The sequence below is a fragment of the Poecilia reticulata genome, chromosome 3 (genome assembly GCF_904066995.2).
Source record: "Poecilia reticulata chromosome 3, P_reticulata-male-v2, whole genome shotgun sequence".
Classification (NCBI taxonomy): domain Eukaryota; kingdom Metazoa; phylum Chordata; class Actinopteri; order Cyprinodontiformes; family Poeciliidae; genus Poecilia; species Poecilia reticulata.
In genome coordinates, this window is record NC_088832.1 from 32,803,426 (window position 1) to 32,822,715 (window position 19,290).

Here is a 19,290-nt window from a genome sequence, read left to right on the forward strand (position 1 = left end):
GAATTGCAGTTGCAGCTTTAGCTTCACCTGGTTCAAATTCTGCAAAATAATTAAAAAAATAAAAAAACAGTATGGCTACGCCACTATTAAAGAGTTAATTCTATAATCACTGCGATTGACATGTTGATGTTAAAAGTATATTTTTAGCTACAGTTGCATCATTTGATACAAATTATCAAGCTTTCACTAAAGGAACGCTGTTGTTGCAACTTAGGCAATAAAATGTTGATTTTCTGAACTTATGAGGAATTTATTTGTATTTTTGTAAGCATTTCTAATATTCTATAACATAAGCTGAAGTGGTTAAATAAAAATATCTGCAGAATGCGCCAACTTTGTATCAAGAATAATCTGAAAAGTAGTTTTACATTCTTGGGGTATTATGACAAGAGTAAAACTGCTTCTTTGGGTGCTTTGGAGTTTCTGTGCCAATAAATTTTTTTGCGAAGCAATAAAAGCTGGTAGCTCTAAAACTGCTACAAAATAAAGCTGTATTTCCTTCAGCCCCACTGGCTGCAATGTTGACACCTTGAGATGCCAAGAAACCTAAATTCTGAACATCATGGCATGGAGTGGATCCCAGTTTTCCATGTCTGCCATATAACCATTCATTTTAGCTTTTAAACTGGTTCTATTGATCCTGTGTCCAGACAGAGGGATAATCAGTAGCCCAGCATCATGACCTGTTTGTTCTGAAGATCCTGCAGCTTCCACTTCTCTTCCTAACATGGCGCCTCCTCACCCTGACTCTCAGACTGACAGGAGGAACCACAGAGCTCTGTTAGGTTAAAGCTCATCTTCTGAAGTTGGGATATTTTTCCTCCAACAGGACCAGGACGTAAGAAAATGGATGGATGGATGGATGGATGGATGGATGTTCCAGAGGAATCACCTCAAACAGATGTTGGACTGGATTTAATTTCACTGTCATTTGTGAATGTTAGCTTCTCATTTTCAACAGTGGAGCTATAAAGGTTGAAAAATGTTATTATTTTGGAGAAAGTATCATCAACATCAATATTTCCACTAAATAAGAAGCAAAAAAAAATTGATAGAGGAAAAACCTCTCAGAGTCTGAGCTCAAAGCAAGATCCCAGAGAGCAATAAAACTATTATTTTCGAATTAGACAATTTAATTTCACATAATTATCGTGGTAGAAGCCATTTGTTTGTTAAATACTTAAACATTTACCGTGTGTGATGTTTGTTGTGAATGACGTAACAAATGAACGAGGTAATTAGTCCAAGTTTGTCGTATGTTGGACGTTCAGAAACTACAGCGGCTGTGATTCGCCACAGCAAAGGTAAAACAACCCGAACAGGTGATCAACTCAAAACCACTCGCACCTTTTTACTCTCTCTCTCTCTTTGTCGTTTAAGTATACCCGTTGCCGTGGCAACCGCTCGCTCCTCGAGCCGAGCACAGATTACGTTAAAAACATTTAGTCCGTTACAATATCAGGTTTTCAGGCTTGATATTTATTTTGCGGTCATTAATAAGCCTCCCCTGAACACAGCGGTGGTTCATTAGTTCATTTTAAACTCCTGCTCTGCTCGTTGTTTTGATAATGGAACCGAAACGCACAGAATTGCGCATCACCTTGTTGAAACAATAATCACTGAGATCATTATTTTTATTGGGTCATTAATTTGAAAAGTTTTGTTGACTTTTTGTTCTTTAATAAAATTATGAAAGTTTTGATAAGGAGTCAGAGGAGGACGTGCTGGTCTCAGCGTCCTGGCGGCGTTAAGCTATTTATTAACTGATTAAGTCTTTGGATTGTTCTGGAGAAATTAATCAGTAACGGCTGATTAGTGGGTGAACTCACGGCTGCACAGTGAACCCACTGATTTTTAGCAGACAGCCGCCCCACCCTCTTGCAGGTACTGCGTACCCCCGCTAAATCTTTTAGCAGTACCCTGCCGTACCCCCTTACTTTCACCCCTGAGAATAATCCTTTGTTGCATCTCAAATTGTTAAAAACTATCAAAACTCGTGTTTCCCCGCCAGGGGACGCTGTGAGATTATAACTGAGCAACAAATGCCAGCGGGACACGAGACGAACTCCAGCAAATCTGGTCTGAAACAAATAATTATATCTTCCCAGTTCGTAAAATCACTCAGTGACTCATAACCAACTAAAAGCTTCTGAAATTACAGAATTAGACATAAATATCAGCTTCAGACATTAAAACTCAGTTTCTCCTCTGATCTATAAGAGAAATAGTCTGTACTTTTTAATCAAAATTAAGGATTTATCGAAAATTCCCATCAATTTAAATAAAAACCATCGGAGTTAAAAAAGTTAGTACAGGGTTGTCCAAAGTGCGGTCCGTGGGCCATTGGCGGTCCTATGAAGGATGTTGGGCGGCCCCCCAGACCTGCTAGCTTCATAATTGGTTAATGAAGATAGACACTTTTCACCGTTTAGGTTTTTTTTTTCTTAGATACATTTTACAAAAGTTACAGGTCATATTAAATATGAAGGTTTTTGCATTCATCTTAATTTTGGAGCAACTAGAACCAATATTGATTTTCATCAAATAAATGTTTGTTTTGCATCTCCAATTTATTTTTAAATTCGTTTTCTACAAAAAAGAAAGTATATTGTTGATTTTAATAAAATGGAAAAAAAGCAGCCAAACTTTTTGCCATAGGAGCCAAAATCTGGGTCAATATAAACAACTGCCACACTTTGCAAATAGTTGGCTGTAAAAGCTCAAAATGCTGAATCCTTATTCTTCAAATTCACATCTATGCATCACTGTGTTCCTCTGTCACATAAAATAAAATAAAATTACTTAAAAGTTTGTGGTGAAAACATCAAAAACAAACTTTTGACAACAGAGTCTGAAAAGTTTCAAGCTCTGTTTATTTCTCCCACATGAAGCTGTACATGCTACAGGTGCGTGCAGTGTAGCTTTAAACATTTAAATCTCTTATTAGCATTTAAACACGTGTGCAGGTTAGCTGTAGCTACGCTCAGATCAGCAGGACGGAGAAAACTCTCCTCAGAAACAAACAAGAACTTAAAACAAGAAAACCAAATCCCAAGAAAAAAAATAAAAAATTATAGCAAAGTCTACTTATTTCATGTGACTGAGGTCAAACTGTTGTGTTCACAGCCAAACAGACTTTAAAAAGAAACTGGAAGAAGAGTTAAAAGGAAATAAACAATATTTAAAAAAAAAAATCTAAGAAGTGGCAACAATTTATCCAGAAGTTAATATAAACAAACCTCTATTATTATTATAATTCTTTTAAAAAACAAAGAAAATGTTGCATCCAAAACTCAGAATAACCAGAAAAACTAAAATTAAGTCCAATTTATCCTCAAGAGTCCAAATAAATGTTTTTTTTCCTCTGTCCGTTCAACAGCAGAAATTTAAAGATGCAATTCTTTGGCCAAACCGAAGGGCGGCGCTGTTCGTTTAAAGGATGTAGTTCCACAGTCAAACACAAGGGCGGCGCTGCACATTTACAGTTTGGTAGGTCAGTGTAACAAAAGAACTGTGCTGTTTATTTACCTCATTTAAAAAAAAAAAAAATAAAATAAGGAGGGGAGTTGTGGATTTATAGGATGTAGTTCCACAAGTCAACCAGCAGGGCGGCGATGCACATTTCTGGCCTCTTCATCTAAGGCACTGAGAGACAGTCTGTAGTTTGGCTTTTCATTTAGAAGGAAATTCTCCTCAGTTTTGTTTAATAGGGTCCTGTGAGATAGTTACCAGTAATTAATATCTTACATTTTGTAGATATCAGAAATTTTCATGTTTTAAGACTTTTGGAAGCTAAAAAGAAAGTCAAGCTAACAGCGGGACCTGAGCGGAGATCAGGTATTTAACCAACATGTAACATTTCCAGCAAATGCTTCATCATAGTTAGCTTCATCATAGTTAGCATGGTACGTTTTATTTTTTTATTTACACAAGGTTTTATCTCAATTTTCTAAATCAATATTGTTCTGGCTACAACCTCTCATATGCAAAATACTGACTGACAACTTTGTCACATAAATTTTAAAAAAATCCTCATTTTCCCTTTTAAAAGGAAGATCTTGAACATGCAGTACCACTGATGGCCACTAGGTGCTGGCTTCAAGAAAACTTTGGCTAACGGAGGAAAAAAATAATACAGGCATGTTGAGCATGTGTAGAAATGGGAACATTTGCTAATTAAAGCTTCTCATATGCAATTTTGCAGTTAGGAGAGGGGCTTAGCATGATTTAAGCTAAGCTAAGCTAATTAGCTTCAAGCCGTACCATTGACTTATCTTTTCTTCTAAATTGGTAGAAATGATCCAATACGACTAAACGTAAAAGAAAAATCCAGTTTTGGATGCGTCTCTTGCCGATTATCCTCTTTTGAGGGTTTAATGATCCGATCAGAAACTTGTGGTTTTCCTGCTGGCGTTGAACGACAGCTGGCAGATATTATAGTTCTGTTCTCCTCTTTCCGATGAGAAACACAGACTTTCAGAACCGCAGGAATCATTTTCCTCGGGTCAGGACGGAAAGCCTCCACTTGTTCCTGGTGGGTGGTGTGCAGCTTTCTGATTGGCTCAGTTGACCAGAGGGGGCGGGGCCATCAGGAAGCAATGACCTGGACATAGTTGGCGGGATAAAGGCCAACCTGTCCGCTTCTCAGCCGTCCTTTACACCAGCCCTGCTCGTCTTCCTCACCGAGCTTCATCAGCTCGTCGCCTGAAGGAAAAGGAAAGAATGAGACGTTTTAGGGCGTCCTGTCACTTTAAATCCAAACAGGCTCAACCAACTCAACGTTTACACTCCCATGTGAAAATGGCTTCAAACAGATGCGCAATTATACAACCACACATCTTTGAAAAGCAGAAGTGGAGTCTCCTGCAGAACCAACAGGAATGCAGCAAGTGGATCCTGGGTGATGAGTCAGCTACAAAACACTTGTCTTTTCCAGCAGCCATTGTAAAGCACATAAAGCGGCAAAAGCAGCTGACCAAATGTGCTGGAATCAGCTCGGGTTGCTAGGTAACGGCTCATGTCCCAGACACAAAAAAAAACGTCAACTCTGACGTTTTTTGAGAACTCCGTCTGTAGATTAGTCTCTGCGGTATAAAGATAGTCAGTTTGGGTTCATACCCGCTTTAAAGCTGAGCTCGTCCGCCTCCTGGCCCGTGTAATCGTACAGCGCTCTCACCGCCGCTCCCTCCGCCTGCTCCTCCTCCTCCTTGTCCTCCGCCTCCCCGACGCCGTTCACCGCCAAAGCCTTCTTGGGACTCTCCTCGTCTGACCAGTCCGAAGAGTAATCCTTCACCCTGGACGACGCCAAGAGACAAAAACTACAAACGTCAAGCAGAGAATCCATGAAAAACTCCAGATCCAGAGTTTACCTGCAGCTCTGAAGCTGCAACACAAACAAAAACTGGTAGTTTTAAAGGTTCAGACCGTGGAACTGAAATTAGGCTAAAAACAAGTTGAAACTATCAAATAGTTTAAATTTTACTCTCCACACGAGTTCAGATTGTAACAAACACGACTAAATTTGACCTTTTCTACACAAGCCTTTTTGGGGACCGAAGCAGATTTTCATTTAGTATGCACTGTACAAGTTAGGGGCTGCACAGTGGCGCAGCTGGTGGAGCTGTTGCCTTGCAGCAAGAAGGTTCTGGGTTCGATTCCGGGCCCCGGTCTTTCTGCATGGAGTTTGCATGTTCTCCCTGTGCATGTGTGGGTTTTCTCCGGGTACTCCGGTTTCCTCCCACAGTCCAAAAACATGACTGTCAGGTTAATTGGCCTCTCTAAATTGCCCCTAGGTGTGAGTGTGTGTGTGCATGGTTGTGTGTCCCGTGTGTCTCTGTGTTGCCCTGCGACAGACTGGTGACCTGTCCAGGTGACCCCGCCTCTCGCCTGGAACGTTAGCTGGAGAGGCACCAGCAACCCTCCTGACCCCACTGAGGGACAAGGGTGTAAGAAAATGGATGGATGGATGTACAAGTTGGCCAAAGTGATAAATAATAATTACTCATCAGTATGAGATTAATCTGGTTAAATTTTGTAACCGACTGACAGCACTAGTCTCCTAACATTTGACATCTCTAACTCGTATGTTTATCCTAGAAAAGCGAGGCAGCCTCTCCCAGCAGGAGCAGAACATGGACTCAGTTTTCCAGCTTCTCATTAGACGCTGTTTGTTGTTAAAAACCTCCGCAGGGAGGCCGGGAGGTTTAACAGGAGCAAGCTCTCTCACGCGCCCACAGGACGCTCAGGGATAATTGTAGACTTCTCTTCACGTCTGGACTAAACAGCCCACAGAAACACGTCGTTTTAAAACTTTACACAACAACAGCAGCAGCTACAACAGACTCTTAAATCCAACTGGGAGGACGTAAAGCTGAGCTCCTTTAAAACGAAGTGGGAAAACTATAAACACGCCCAGTTTGGATCCGTTTTAATAGGCAGTTTATTAGCAAACAGTGAATTAAATCCAACCTCAGACTGATTCACACCTTCCTGGAGATCAGCAGCTCTAACTACGCCGACTGGAACGGAGGGAGAAATCCACTGCAGAGACTTCCTGCAAGCTGATCCCAACATGTTGAGCTTTAAAATGAGGGAAAACTGGAAACTAAACCTTCACTCAATTCACATAAACTATTACAGCTGCTTCGCTCTCATTAGGACTGCAGCGACTAATCAGCCCAACTTATTTAGTAATCAATCAATCGTTGACTATACAGATTCAAAAAAGGAAATTTTCTGTTGGTTTTAAATTACTGTAAAACAAATACATATATTTTCATTTGAGATGAAAAACAATCTTTGTAAATATGTTCTACCCAGAACTTGAGTGAGTTTTATCAAATGCTGTAAAAACAACAAACATCCTTTGCTATCCATTTATTAAACTGTTAATAAATTATTAATCCTAATAATAATTAGCAGATCAGCCTGTTTAGTCAGGCCAACAGGACTGAACTTTTCATATTTATAAGCTCCATGTGCTTTCTTTGCTACAAATGATTAAGGGTTCTCTAAACAAATTTTATATTATTTCCTTTTAGGCAATAAAATATAAATTTTTTTAAAAACAAGGAATTTATTTTGTTTTTTGCATCTTTTCATGCATTTCTAATATTGCATAAAAATGTTTAGTGGTTAAATAAAAAATCTGCAGAATGTGCCAATTTTTATTTTTATTTTTAGACCAATTAATCATCAGAATAATCGATTAATGAAATAATAATAACATATATAATTATATGTTGTGGGAAAACATTGCCAGTAAACCACTATATAAACCCACAACTAGTCTTAAAAACAACAAATCAAAAAATACAGTTAAAATGAATATTAATTATTTGCACTTCTGTTGAATCCAAATTACGTCAGCGGCTCCGTCAGGACCCTCGGGGCTTCAGGGGACCATAAATGCCAATATTTTAACCCAAATCACAGATATATAAATGTAACATTTGCTGCTAAATTTGATTTAATGGTTTCAGCATATATAAATTAAAAGATTTTAATTTGTTTAACACTTAAATGTAAGATTTTAAGGAGCTGGCAAGTTTACTTTGTAAAAGTTCAAAGAACAATATTCATAGTTGGATTGTTTTGTTACCATAGTAACAATCTGATGCTGTGAGTTTAATCTTTAAGTTTGAGCTCCGTTTGTTCACAAATACAATTTAGTAAACAGCAATTATAATTTATTGCTTTTTAGGTTGGCCAGTTAAGCTACTCCTTCTCTCCAAGATTTCACTAAATCCAACACAGAAGCTGTTAGAGGTGCTGATGCTTTTAGCAACAAAAGGGGCCCAAAGATGAAACTCTGCTCCAGGCCTCAGCAGGCTGGGACCGGCCCTGCATGATGCGCTAAATCCTTTGCACTATTGCTGCTAATGTGGCTTTAGTAGCTTTTCCATTTTGTGTCTGTTGACTTTTTAAATACACAGAAGCTGTTGTGGTTGCCCAACTTTAAGGGCCGAGTTTTTCTGATCTCCGTGTGCATCAACTCTGGCTGACTAAGTAAACAAAGCATTTGATATGGCTTAATGCTTAGTGTAACCGGAAAAATACTAAAAACAATAACAATATAAAACCAGCGTCATGCGTCACTACGAGACGAGCGTGAAAGCTCCTCACCGGGCTGAACCTGCATCATGAGGTTAGTGCTGGTCGTTAACCACTAACGCTCCGGTCAACCGGGAAGACAGAGCCACGTGCTGGGCAGCATGTTGAGATGTAAACGCCTCATAATTCTTTTTCCACAAAGACAAATCTCACCGCTCCCTCAGCGCACATCTCTGATAGAGCAACTGCAAGTTATTCCTGCGGTTCACATAGAGCTGCGCAAACAGAGCTAACGCGGCGGTTTTAAACTCTTACCTTGATGTAGAGTTCTCTAAAGAATCATAATTCCTCACAGGGGGTTGATGTAAATATCCATACAGGTCAGCCTGCGTCCAGTTTGAGTGATAGGAGGCGCGCGCGATCTGTGCTGAGATCAAGCGGCAGCAGCGCGGGCTTCAACGCACAGAGGCACCAGCTGTGTGATTGGTCCGCTCTCCTGGCTTTTAATGCATAAACTATAAACTTATCTTTTAGGAATAAATTTGCTCCGCCAGTGAAACGCTCAGAGCAACAGAAATGCTTGCAATCTGACTTTAACTTAAATATATATTTTTTTCCATTATTAATTTTTCAAAAAAAAAAAAACAAAAAAAAACACTTGGCCTGACGGGGGGCTGATAAAGCATGGCGGGCTGCCAGGCTTATAATAGACTGGGGTAAGCCGTGATATTTCTATATATTTTTAATAATATTTTATTTGAGTGGAAAAATATTGACCTTCAGCTGTTTGAGTGGAGAGTTCTTGTTGTGCTGTAAAGGATACTTTCACTTCTTTTTGGATTTTAAGTGACAGAGCGATTTACAGTTCAGATGTTTACATGATTCCCTGGTAATGGCAGCATCATGCTGAGCAACAATTTGCTGCCACGTCACAGATCAGTTCCACCAAATGACAAATTTGGAGTTTTTATAAACTATTGCAGATTTCTGTTGTTTCAACCAGACTGCACTTGATTTTCCTACCTGCCTGTTTCCATAGTGATGGGACTGGGTGGGGCGTCTCCTCCACCGGACGACACGATGTTGGTGAGGGTGACGACGTTCTCCTCCGAGTTTCCTCCTCGCTCCTTCCTGCTGATGGAGCGGCTTGAATCTGGAGACCACTCCTGCATAAAAACGCACAAAAAAATCTGTCAAGTCTGGCAAATTGTTCATCGTTTTACACGTTTTTTAAGTTTGAAACGTAAAATAACTTCTTTACTCCACACTTTAGCCCAAATGTTTAATTAATTTATGTTTCAGAAAAGCCTAAAACTGCACAAGGAACAAGAAGAAAGCAGATTTATAACCAAGCTGAACCTGAGGAAAAGTAAAAAAGGATTACAAATAAAAAAACAAAAAAAAAACCATAAAATGACTAATTTCTCTATTCTCATTCTAAACAGGAATCAAAGCTAAACAACAGAAGAGATCCACGTCTCTGAAGACACCAGACAGCTAACGTGCACGCCCATTATAACAACAGGGTGCAGAAAGAGAGCAGCTCCGGATGAAGTTACTGACGTTTTTATTGTCTCTGGGAAACTAAAGGAGGTGAGTGCAATGAGCTAAATGTGCCAACAGGTACCAACAAGAACAACATGTAAAGGTGACCTGTTATCCAGGTTAGAATGGCTAGATAGGAGTGAGAGCTAGTTCTAAGTCGTCATAGCAACTGCCTACTAAGATGGCTGCCACGGAAATTCACAGGTGTGAAGAGAACCATGTACTGCAAAAAAAAAAAACAACAGCTGGATGTTTTTTTAGGCCACTTTTTTATGTGTTTAGTTTGTTCTTTTAGAAGCAGTTGAGACTGAAATGTTAGTATAAGAAAAACAAGCAAAATGTAAATTTTAAAGTCTGAAAGGCTTAAACATCTGACTTCCAGGCAGATGGAGGTGAGGGTGGATAAAGAAAAATGTTCCTAGTGATTTAAATGCAAGGCTGTTGGAGTGTGTGTGTGTGTGTGTGTTTTGTGAACAATGGGCCTCTGTCTGCGTGGCGGCGGCACTGTGGGAACACTGGGAGATTCCTCTGAGGACAGAGATGCGTCTCTCCCTGCCAACTTCTCCCTCTGGACATGTTTTTTGTTTGTTAAATGTCCTGTACGACAACAGGAGATATTTTTTTTATACCACATTTTGAACTTGTAAGATCAGATGAAGTTAACTTTCACTTAGATCCATTTTTAATTAGTCGTCAATATTTTTCTAGAGCTACTGGCACAAATTTGAAGCTGCAAATGTTGAATTTTCTGTAAATCTTAAGCTCCATCAGTTTAGTATTTTCCTTTAGGCAGTTAGAATATAATTAAGTTAGTTTGAAACCAAAATCTGTACTTAATTTTACTTTTGTATTGGAATTGTTGATGTTAAGAACATAGTCAGTGGTGGAGACGTTTCTTGCTCATCAAATGTCCACAAGGATGACAATTTTTTAACCATGTTGTTTTATTTGCAATATTAGATTAAGTCAACTTTTGTTTACATCCAAGTTCTAAGACATTTTTAGTTATTTTGTTTATATTTTTGCTAGAAATAAGTATATTTTTCAAACAAGTCGAAAGTGTGTTTAAGAAATAAACTGTCTTTTCTTGGAAAATTATAAGGCAGCATCCGCCATGTTTGTTTATACGTTCCGTCCTCAGATCCAGATGACACCCAGAGAGTATATTTAGCTTCATGATGCACTTTCAGTAATCTACAATCTTCCCTTTGAGTGTGAGAGAGAAACAGACTGGAAGAAATGCAAACATTTCTGAGCATTTCAGCCTCATTTGTTTCTCTGAAATGAGACGCTGTCGTTCTAATACACCCACAGTAGGAGGTGTGGAGGCTGAAAGGCAGGAATCCAGGTCACCATATCCCTGATGTACTGCAACAATCAAAACTGCAAATCACCTCAAACACAAAGGAGGGAGAGTAATGTTTCACTGCCTACAAGTTGGGGACAAATACAGGAGGAAATCCATTAAGGAGGATTGTTGTGAAAAATGCATTCAGGATTTGTTAGGAGTTTCTGGCTTTGTGCTGTAATGTTTGCAGATATGAGGTGAAATCTGCAGATTTTCACAGAAGGATGAATGAATCTGAAAGTGTGTGTGCGTGTGTGTGAGACATTCCTGACCCCACTCACTGCTCTCCACCATAAAACCAGGCATTCACTGCAAACCTGTTTAATATTCAGCCTGCTGCACACAGATACACATATTGGACTCTGGATCAAGTCGACGCAGAACTTTTTTCCTTATTTACAGTCAGTTTACAAACGGGGAATTATTGATTTAGAGCTCAAGAGGCGACCCGGTTCTACTGAATACCTGCTGAACCGCTGGTTTAAACGTTTCTCCTCTAATGAGTTAATTTGAAGTTTATTCATCTTACTGATCGGCTAAGGATTAATTGATAAGCAGATATTTTAAGAATTTGAAATATCTGCTTATAAGGTTGAGAAACACTGATTTAGACCGTTTTTCTTCTCCGTTCTGATATGGCCGCCATATTTGTTTCTGAATCAACGGCTCCGCTAATCAGGATGACCAGCGGCGCCCTCTGCTGGATGGAGGCCAAACTACAACATCAACATAAGGTCTAAGCGGACGTCATTAGTTAATCCATTGGAACCAATTCTAATCTAATAAACCATTAATCGAAAAAAAAAAAAAGAGTCTGCTAAAAAGAAAGAGTTGCAAGTTGATCACTTGTTTGCATTCCTATTTTTCACGGTTCTGACTGAGTGTGTGTGTGTGTTTCCACACCTCGAACTGGGGCCAGTTCATGCTCATCCCCGGTCCGTGGGTGTTCCTCCACCACCGCAGGTCTTCAGCATCGTTGGCAGCCCGGATGGTCTGACCCAGATCCTGGTGCAGGTTCTTAAAGCTGTTGGTTAAAACCATAAAACCATCACAATAAAGTCCTTCATGATATTAGTCTGAACCAAGTTCTTGTCTTTTTGCACTTTTCTAAAGTCTTAATAAAAGATTAAGTTTTTTTTTTCCAGATTTGTTGTTTTTATTCAATATTTTCACAACTTTTAAGTTGTTCCATTTAATTTTAATATATATTTTTTAAATTATCCAAATCCCTGATGATCAAGTTTGAGGTTTATTTTGCAGAATACGTTTCTAATACCTCTGATTTTAGAAAGTGTTACTAGTTAATTACACTGAGAAAGTTATATAACTGAGGATCTATGTAACTGAGGAAGTTTAACTTTAAAACTGTTTAACTTGTAAAACTAGGATTTAAATTTTAATCAGCTTAGACAAATTTTTTAACCAAAAACTCCAAATAAATTAGAAAAAAACATTAAAAACTCATCTCAAAGCATATGATTGTAGTCTAAGAAACCATATTAATTACTTTCACTTGACTTTTTTCTTTGCAGATTCATATAAACTAAAGAAATATAATCTAAAATCCATTTTGTTTGAGTTGTGACCCCAATAATTTAAAGTTAGCCACACTTTAATCACCTGTTACCTTTTCTGAAACTGTCTGAAAAATAAATGCTCAAGCAGAGCAGTAGGGGGCAGCAGAGAGGCCTTTAAGTTTGGGTTTAAATTTTTAAAATAAATTCAGCTGTTTCCGAAATTTTCTGATTAAATCCAAAGAGTTGAAGCTGGGAGGGAGCATCAGAAAAATGCATCAAGATTAAAGACATTAGAAGCAGAACCAGACACTTTGTTGAAAATATGTAGTCCGTGAAGCTACTTTAAAGTTATTTTGTCCTGTTTACTCGGACTTTACCATGGCAACTTGAGCCTGTTTAAATAAAAGCAGAGGTCAGCAGTTAATGGACGACGGTTCAGGTTTTGTATTAACCTCTGTGTACACACACACATGTTCCCACATGCAGCAGGAGCTGCGTGCCTTCGCTCTGAGTCAGCGGCCATCACCGTTTCACGTTTCCCCCCCAGAGGAAGTGAAAGTCTTCCCACCTGTCTTTAGCGGACAGGTCGAGGTGCGAGTGGATGTCCAGCAGGACGTCTTTGAAGAAGCGCAGCCTCTTCCGTTCTGCCTCCTGCATGAGGTCGAACACCTGCTCCATGTCCTCCATGTAGCGAGGGTTGCAGCGGTTCAGCTCCTCCAGGGCCTTAGCGTAACGCTCCTTCGCCTACAAAACACAAACGTGGCTGAAAATGTCTGAATAATCACAATGTTGTCATTTTGAGCTACCAAACACCGCCTAAGGTGACGGAAAACCTTTGTATTCCCGCACATCGCAAGATAAAGAAAAATAGAAATCATTTAAAATTTCAAAATAATAAAAATCAACAGCAACTGGCTACTTTCTTTTATTTTGAATGCACTATTTCAACGCACATTTTTGGACAAAAACCAAACAGTATAAACGTTTTACATCATTCGTTATCAATTATTTATTAGTTTTTTTGTTTTAAATATCTGAAATGATTCCAAACAGAGATTTTCTGTTTTGTCCACAGTTTTTACTCCACACCGTTGTTAGGTTTTAAGCAAGTTATGAGGATTGGTGGAGAAACTTAAACTGCTGCTGCTCAACAGGTTGTTGCTAGGTAACCAAAGAGTGAGTGAGTTGCTAGGTAACGCAAGGATGAGTGAGTTGCTAGGTAACACAAGGATGAGTGAGTTGCTAGGTAGCCAAAGAACGAGTGAGTTGCTAGGTAGCCAAAGAACGAGTGAGTTGCTAGGTAGCCAAAGAACGAGTGAGTTGCTAGGTAGCCAAAGAACGAGTGAGTTGCTAGGTAGCCAAAGAACGAGTGAGTTGCTAGGTAGCCAAAGAACGAGTGAGTTGCTAGGTAGCCAAAGAATGAGTGAGTTGCTAGGTAACCAGAGAGTGAGTAAATTGCTAGGTAGCCAAAGAGTGAGTGAGTTGCTAGGTAACCAGAGAGTGAGTGAGTTGCTAGGTAACCAGAGAGTGAGTGAGTTGCTAGGTAGCCAAAGGATGAGTGAGTTGCTAGGTAACCAAAGGATGAGTGAGTTGCTAGGTAACCAAAGGATGAGTGAGTTGCTAGGTAACCAAAGGATGAGTGAATTGCTAGGTAACCAAAGAATGAGTGAGTTAGTTGATTCCACCAACCCAGCTTGGTTAGCTCAGAGGTTGATCCGCTTAAGTCTTTCCTCTGCCTACATCTCCCAGAAAGCAGTGCTTCAAGAGTTCAGTTAATATTCTAGCAGATGTATTGATATTGATCATGTGTCTATATTGTTATTGATTTATTGGCCCAGGCCCATTTAAAGGTGACGTATTATACTTCCTTGTACAGGTGAGGATAGGTTTGTGGCACATAAAACACGTTCATTACATTACAAAATAACCTTTAGTCTGGTTTGAGCTTCTTTCAGAATGAGCCTTTTTACGGCCTCTTGTCACTTTAAACAAACTGCTGCTGGCCACGACCCCCAACTCAACGTTAACACTCGAAAATAAAAATGTCTGCAATCAGATGCGCAATTATACAACCGTACATCTTTGAAAAGCATAAGTAGAATCTCCTTCACAAACAACAAGAATCCTGCAAGTGGTTTCTGAACAAAAGCTGCTCAAATGTGCTGGAGATCCACAAGGGTTGCTAGGCAACGGGGCTGTGCTCGGCTGGGGTTGCTAGGCAACGGGGCTGTGCTCGGCTGGGGTTGCTAGGCAACGGGGCTGTGCTCGGCTGGGGTTGCTAGGCAACGGGGCTGTGCTCGGCTGGGGTTGCTAGGCAACGGGGCTGTGCTCGGCTGGGGTTGCTAGGCAACGGGGCTGTGCTCGGCTGGGGTTGCTAGGCAACGGGGCTGTGCTCGGCTGGGGTTGCTAGGCAACGGGGCTGTGCTCGGGCTGGGATTGCTAGGCAACTCAACAGCCAGGAACTTTTTGAAATGATTCATCTTCCAGACACCAAAAACATCAACTTATTGTCAAAAATAACTTTTTTTTAAGCACATAAATTGAAGATAAAAACATGCAAAACATTTGCATGATAGGTTCCGTTTCAAAGATTTTTGGGTCCATTTGATCAGCTTTAGTTCAGCATCTAAAATACTTTCACTCAACTAGATCATTCTACAGCTTCTTCAAAACCAAGCTTCATGAAACCTTCATCTTCATTGGAAACGCAAAATATGTCTAATAAATGTAATTTGAAGATCTGGATCAAATATTGTGCATCCCTTCATTTTGTGGTCCATTTGTTTTCTTCCACCCAGGCTGATCAGATGTTTCTGATTACCGTTTTATTTTATTGTGGCTGTCATGGGAAGTATTGTGGTTCAATCAGTCCATTTTAAAAGCCACTCAGGTTTTAAAAAGCCTCTTTAACGAGTTCCTCAGAGAAAAGATGCAGTTAAGGATTTGTAATTCCCCTCGTGCTGCCAGAAACCGCAAACGTTGTTATGTAAACAACCCGAGTTATCCTGAAAGTTTCATTTTAATCGGGCTGTAGGTGTGGTGGCTAAGACTGAAACTCTTCTGTTCTTACTGCTACAATTAAAACTTTATTCCGTCATTTGTGATTCATCTTCAGAATAAATAAGAGACGTCTGGATGAGGGAAAGTGTCACCAAGCCGAGTCTGAATTCATCCCAGATTCTTTCCTCTCTTCAGTTTCTCCGTCCCGCCGTCGGGTTTGTCCCGAGCCGAAACGAAGGCGATACAAGCCCAGTCATGTTTTAAAGGCAGAGACACAGGCAGGTATGTTTTACTGGACTCACTGGCACACCCTGACTGGGACGACTGGAGCTCCTCCTGGGATGCTAAGGGTGTTTTCACACCTGGTAGTCCGGTAGAATCGGTTCAACTGGGGACCAAAATTGCAACATTTGCTACATTTTCTGAGTCAAACCAACCAAACCATTTGAAACACTGGTTCCCCTCCTCGCCTGTGGGGGCGCTGCACCAAGAACCACTGGTGAAACGAAGACACTAGCTGCGTTTCTGTTACAAATGAGCGCAAAACTTTGTCAAGAAACACAAATTTGCAACTGCAGTGCTTAAATTAAATAAAAAAACAATTAAAATCCGGCGTGAAGAGGCGTGTTCACGTGGTACATCATTTAAAAACACCACAACCCTCCGACTACTTCCTGTCATCTTCATGGTTTGAGACAGATGAAACATCTGGTTGTTGATTATGTGCAAAAAAAAAAAAAAAGAAAAGTTTAAATGGCAATAATGAGAAATAAACCAATTTTAATGTGGGCAAAAAACCCAAACATGTCATCACAGCACCAAAAGTGAGTTTCATCTAAACTGGTGTGTTTCCATCAAGCAAATTTAGTTTAGAAATGTTAAATTGATCAATTATATGGTCAATGAAAAAATGGTTGTGGGAATTCTCTTTTGTCATTTCTCCCGCTAGCGCTAAGCTAGCATGTTTGTTTTGGTTGTTTTTACCCAGAATGCTCTGCGCTGTAGTCCACTTCCTGTTATTTGGAGCAGCCTCTGGGTCTGCTTGGCGTTCACATATAAATTCAAACCACACAAGTTCAATTCAGCCAAACTGACACCGAGGTTTGGACCAGAGCTCATTTCTGGTTGGTTACGCGTTCACACCTCCCCAAGCGGACCAGACTTTCTGGACTGAAGTTGGACTAAGGCAGAGTGAAAAGGACTCCTGTGCGTTTCAGTCATGTACCTTCTCGGTCTCTTGGTTGCAGCGCTCGGCCCGGACCGTGAATTTGCGGACCTCCTCCTGGGATTTGGTCGGGTCGGCCTTGGCGTGCGTTTCCCTGGAAACGGCCGTCCACTCCTCCTTCTTGGCCTGATGGTAGCTTTTCTTACTGGACTCGACCTTGACGCACACAGATTTGATTTTCCATTAATTGTGCAGCTTTCATGCAAACTGATGTAAAAGTCACTTTTCATATTTTTAAATGAGAAAATAAAAATGTTATTACGTAACAACATAGCATTACTTTAGTGAACGCTTGATCATTTGCAGCAAAGGATGAATCTCCAGCTAAAAATACTCCTGAGATGAAAAACTCAACTCTTCCTGCTTCATTACTGATCTGGTGATTATTTTTCAGGTTAATCAATTCATAATTTGATAGGAAAATGTGCTTCATACAGAATTTGTTAACCAGGTGAAGCTAAATCAGCCACTTGAATAGTTCTGGGTGAAACATATTTACAAAGATTTAACCCTTTTAAATGAAAAATCGAAATTTTTTGGTAGATTTTCGGCTTAATTACTGCTCTGAGCGTGTCGCTTTTTCAGCAAATGCCCCTTTTTTGAGTCTGTATACTCCCGTTAATTAATCGATTACTTAATTAGTTCATTTCAACTATCGATTAGTCATGATTCAAGTTATTAGTTGCTTTCTAGAGATTATGTTTTTAGAGTATAAATGGAAAGAACCAGTCATGCATGGATGGGAAGTAACAGAGGGACTGTACAGTAGGCATAGAAAGATGGATGGATGGATGGATGGATGGATGGATGGATGGATGGATGGATGGATGGATGGATGGATGGATGGATGGATGGATGGATGGATGGACAGACACCTCTTTCAGCTTGCGGACCCAGGGTTTCTGAGCTTTCCTGAACCCGTCGTCTGCGTCCTTCGTCTCCCTGAAGCCTCCCATCATCTGCTTGTGGAAAGCGTCCTTCTGCCAGTCGCGGACTTTCTCGCTGTCCTCGGCCGCTAGCCGCTCCCGCAGCTCCATGTGCAGCTCGCTGAGGCGGTCGGCCGCCTGCATGAAGGCGTGCCACGCTTTCTCCAGAGTCCCGTACTGAGGGCCTGTTGGAGGAAAAACCGCTAAGCTAACGGTCTGGCTTTTTGTGCAATTCTGAACAAAGAAGGTAAAAGTTTCCTTTAATTAGTGGTGGACATCGTTAACTATAACATTAGTTATAGCACTAAATATAAGCTCGGCTAGTGTTAAAGCGCTACACCAACACAGCATTTAGCATAAGCTAACGCTAAAGCAATATCTTGTGGTATACTCATGATAATAGTAACAATAAAATCTATTTATTGCTTCTTTCACAGGTAACTGTATGGCTGTGAGTGAATGCAACTTGAAAAACATTCCCATTCGCTCCTTTACAACACTATAGTTACATTAAAAACGTGTGATCTGTATCACTAAACTACACAAATAGTCTCAAATGTATTAATAGATCCATCGTCTCATTGAGCCAAAAGTGGAGAAAACAGTAAAAATCCCAATAATACAAACTGTTCTAAAAATATAACAAAATTATTTTAAGAAATGTATCACAAATTATAAACAATATGAAAACTTTATCAGGAAAAATTTAAGTTGGGGGAAGCAAAGTTAGCAAAAAGAGCTAAGCTAAAATTTAGCCCTGCTATTAGCACATTACCGCTGTCAGTAATTGTAACTAAACTCCCAGTTTTCTGACATCTAGAACTACGAACTCATCATTGCTGCTGAGACGACGGACCTTTTTCAACGACGCCCCTCCACCTTTTGGACCAGTCGCTCAGCTGAAGGGCGTAGCTCTTCTCGATCTTGGCTCTCTCCTGGAAGCAGCTAACGAGCTCGTTGCACAGCCGGTGGCCGTCGTCGATCCGCTTCACCGTCCTTTTATAGTTACCCGGCTGCAGAAGCACAAAGGCACAGAAATAAATTACATAAGGAAGCCACAGTTTACGCAAAACCCAGTGAGTTTAGCCCAGAAGCTAAAGTTGACCCACAATGCTTCCCTGAACAGGTTAGCATAGGTCTACGGCTTATGCAAAACATGTTTTTTGGGGGGGTTTTTGCACAAAGTCACTCTTCTATCATCAGATTTTACGCTCTCTAACTCAACGTTTACACTCACCCCTGAAAATGGCTGTAAACAGATGACCAATTATAGAACCGTACATCTTTGAAAAGCAGAAGTGAAGCCTCCTACACAACCAACAGGAATGCATCAAGGGGTTTCTGGATGTCAACAACAAAACACTTGTCTTTTCCAGCAGCCATTGTACGGCGCATACAGCAGTAAAACCAGCTAACCAAATGTGCTTGGGTTGCTAGGTAACAGGCTGAGCTGGGTTCTGGTTGCTAGGTAACGGCACAGTGCTTGGGCAATGTGATTTAACAAGTTTTTGAAACGAGTCATTTTCCAGACACCAAAAAAATATGAATTCATTGCCAATTTAATGGCTGAGTGAGTTTTCTAAGCGCTTAGGATGTTTGTTTTTTTTTAGACGCAGTAGAAACCCAAACGGAAGCATAAAAACGTGCAAAATATGAATTTTGCATGACAAACAAAGC

At 40.2% G+C, this 19,290-nt stretch overlaps 1 protein-coding gene across 2 annotated transcripts in view; it reads right to left on the reverse strand.

Moving 5' to 3' along the window:
• Nucleotides 1-2,852: 2,852 nt before the first annotated feature.
• Nucleotides 2,853-19,290, reverse strand: part of pacsin3 (protein kinase C and casein kinase substrate in neurons 3) — a 32,699-nt gene continuing 16,261 nt past the window's right edge. For both annotated transcript variants that reach the window (XM_008405995.3, XM_008405994.3), the window contains 8 exons: nt 18,470-18,626; nt 17,563-17,798; nt 16,688-16,843; nt 13,031-13,206; nt 11,849-11,969; nt 9,076-9,218; nt 5,119-5,294; nt 2,853-4,704 (listed from right to left, as the gene is read on the reverse strand). In XM_008405995.3, coding sequence (XP_008404217.2) covers nt 4,589-4,704; nt 5,119-5,294; nt 9,076-9,218; nt 11,849-11,969; nt 13,031-13,206; nt 16,688-16,843; nt 17,563-17,798; nt 18,470-18,626 — 1,281 coding nt within the window. In that variant the 3' untranslated portion in view covers nt 2,853-4,588. The remainder of the gene's footprint in view (nt 4,705-5,118; nt 5,295-9,075; nt 9,219-11,848; nt 11,970-13,030; nt 13,207-16,687; nt 16,844-17,562; nt 17,799-18,469; nt 18,627-19,290) is intronic.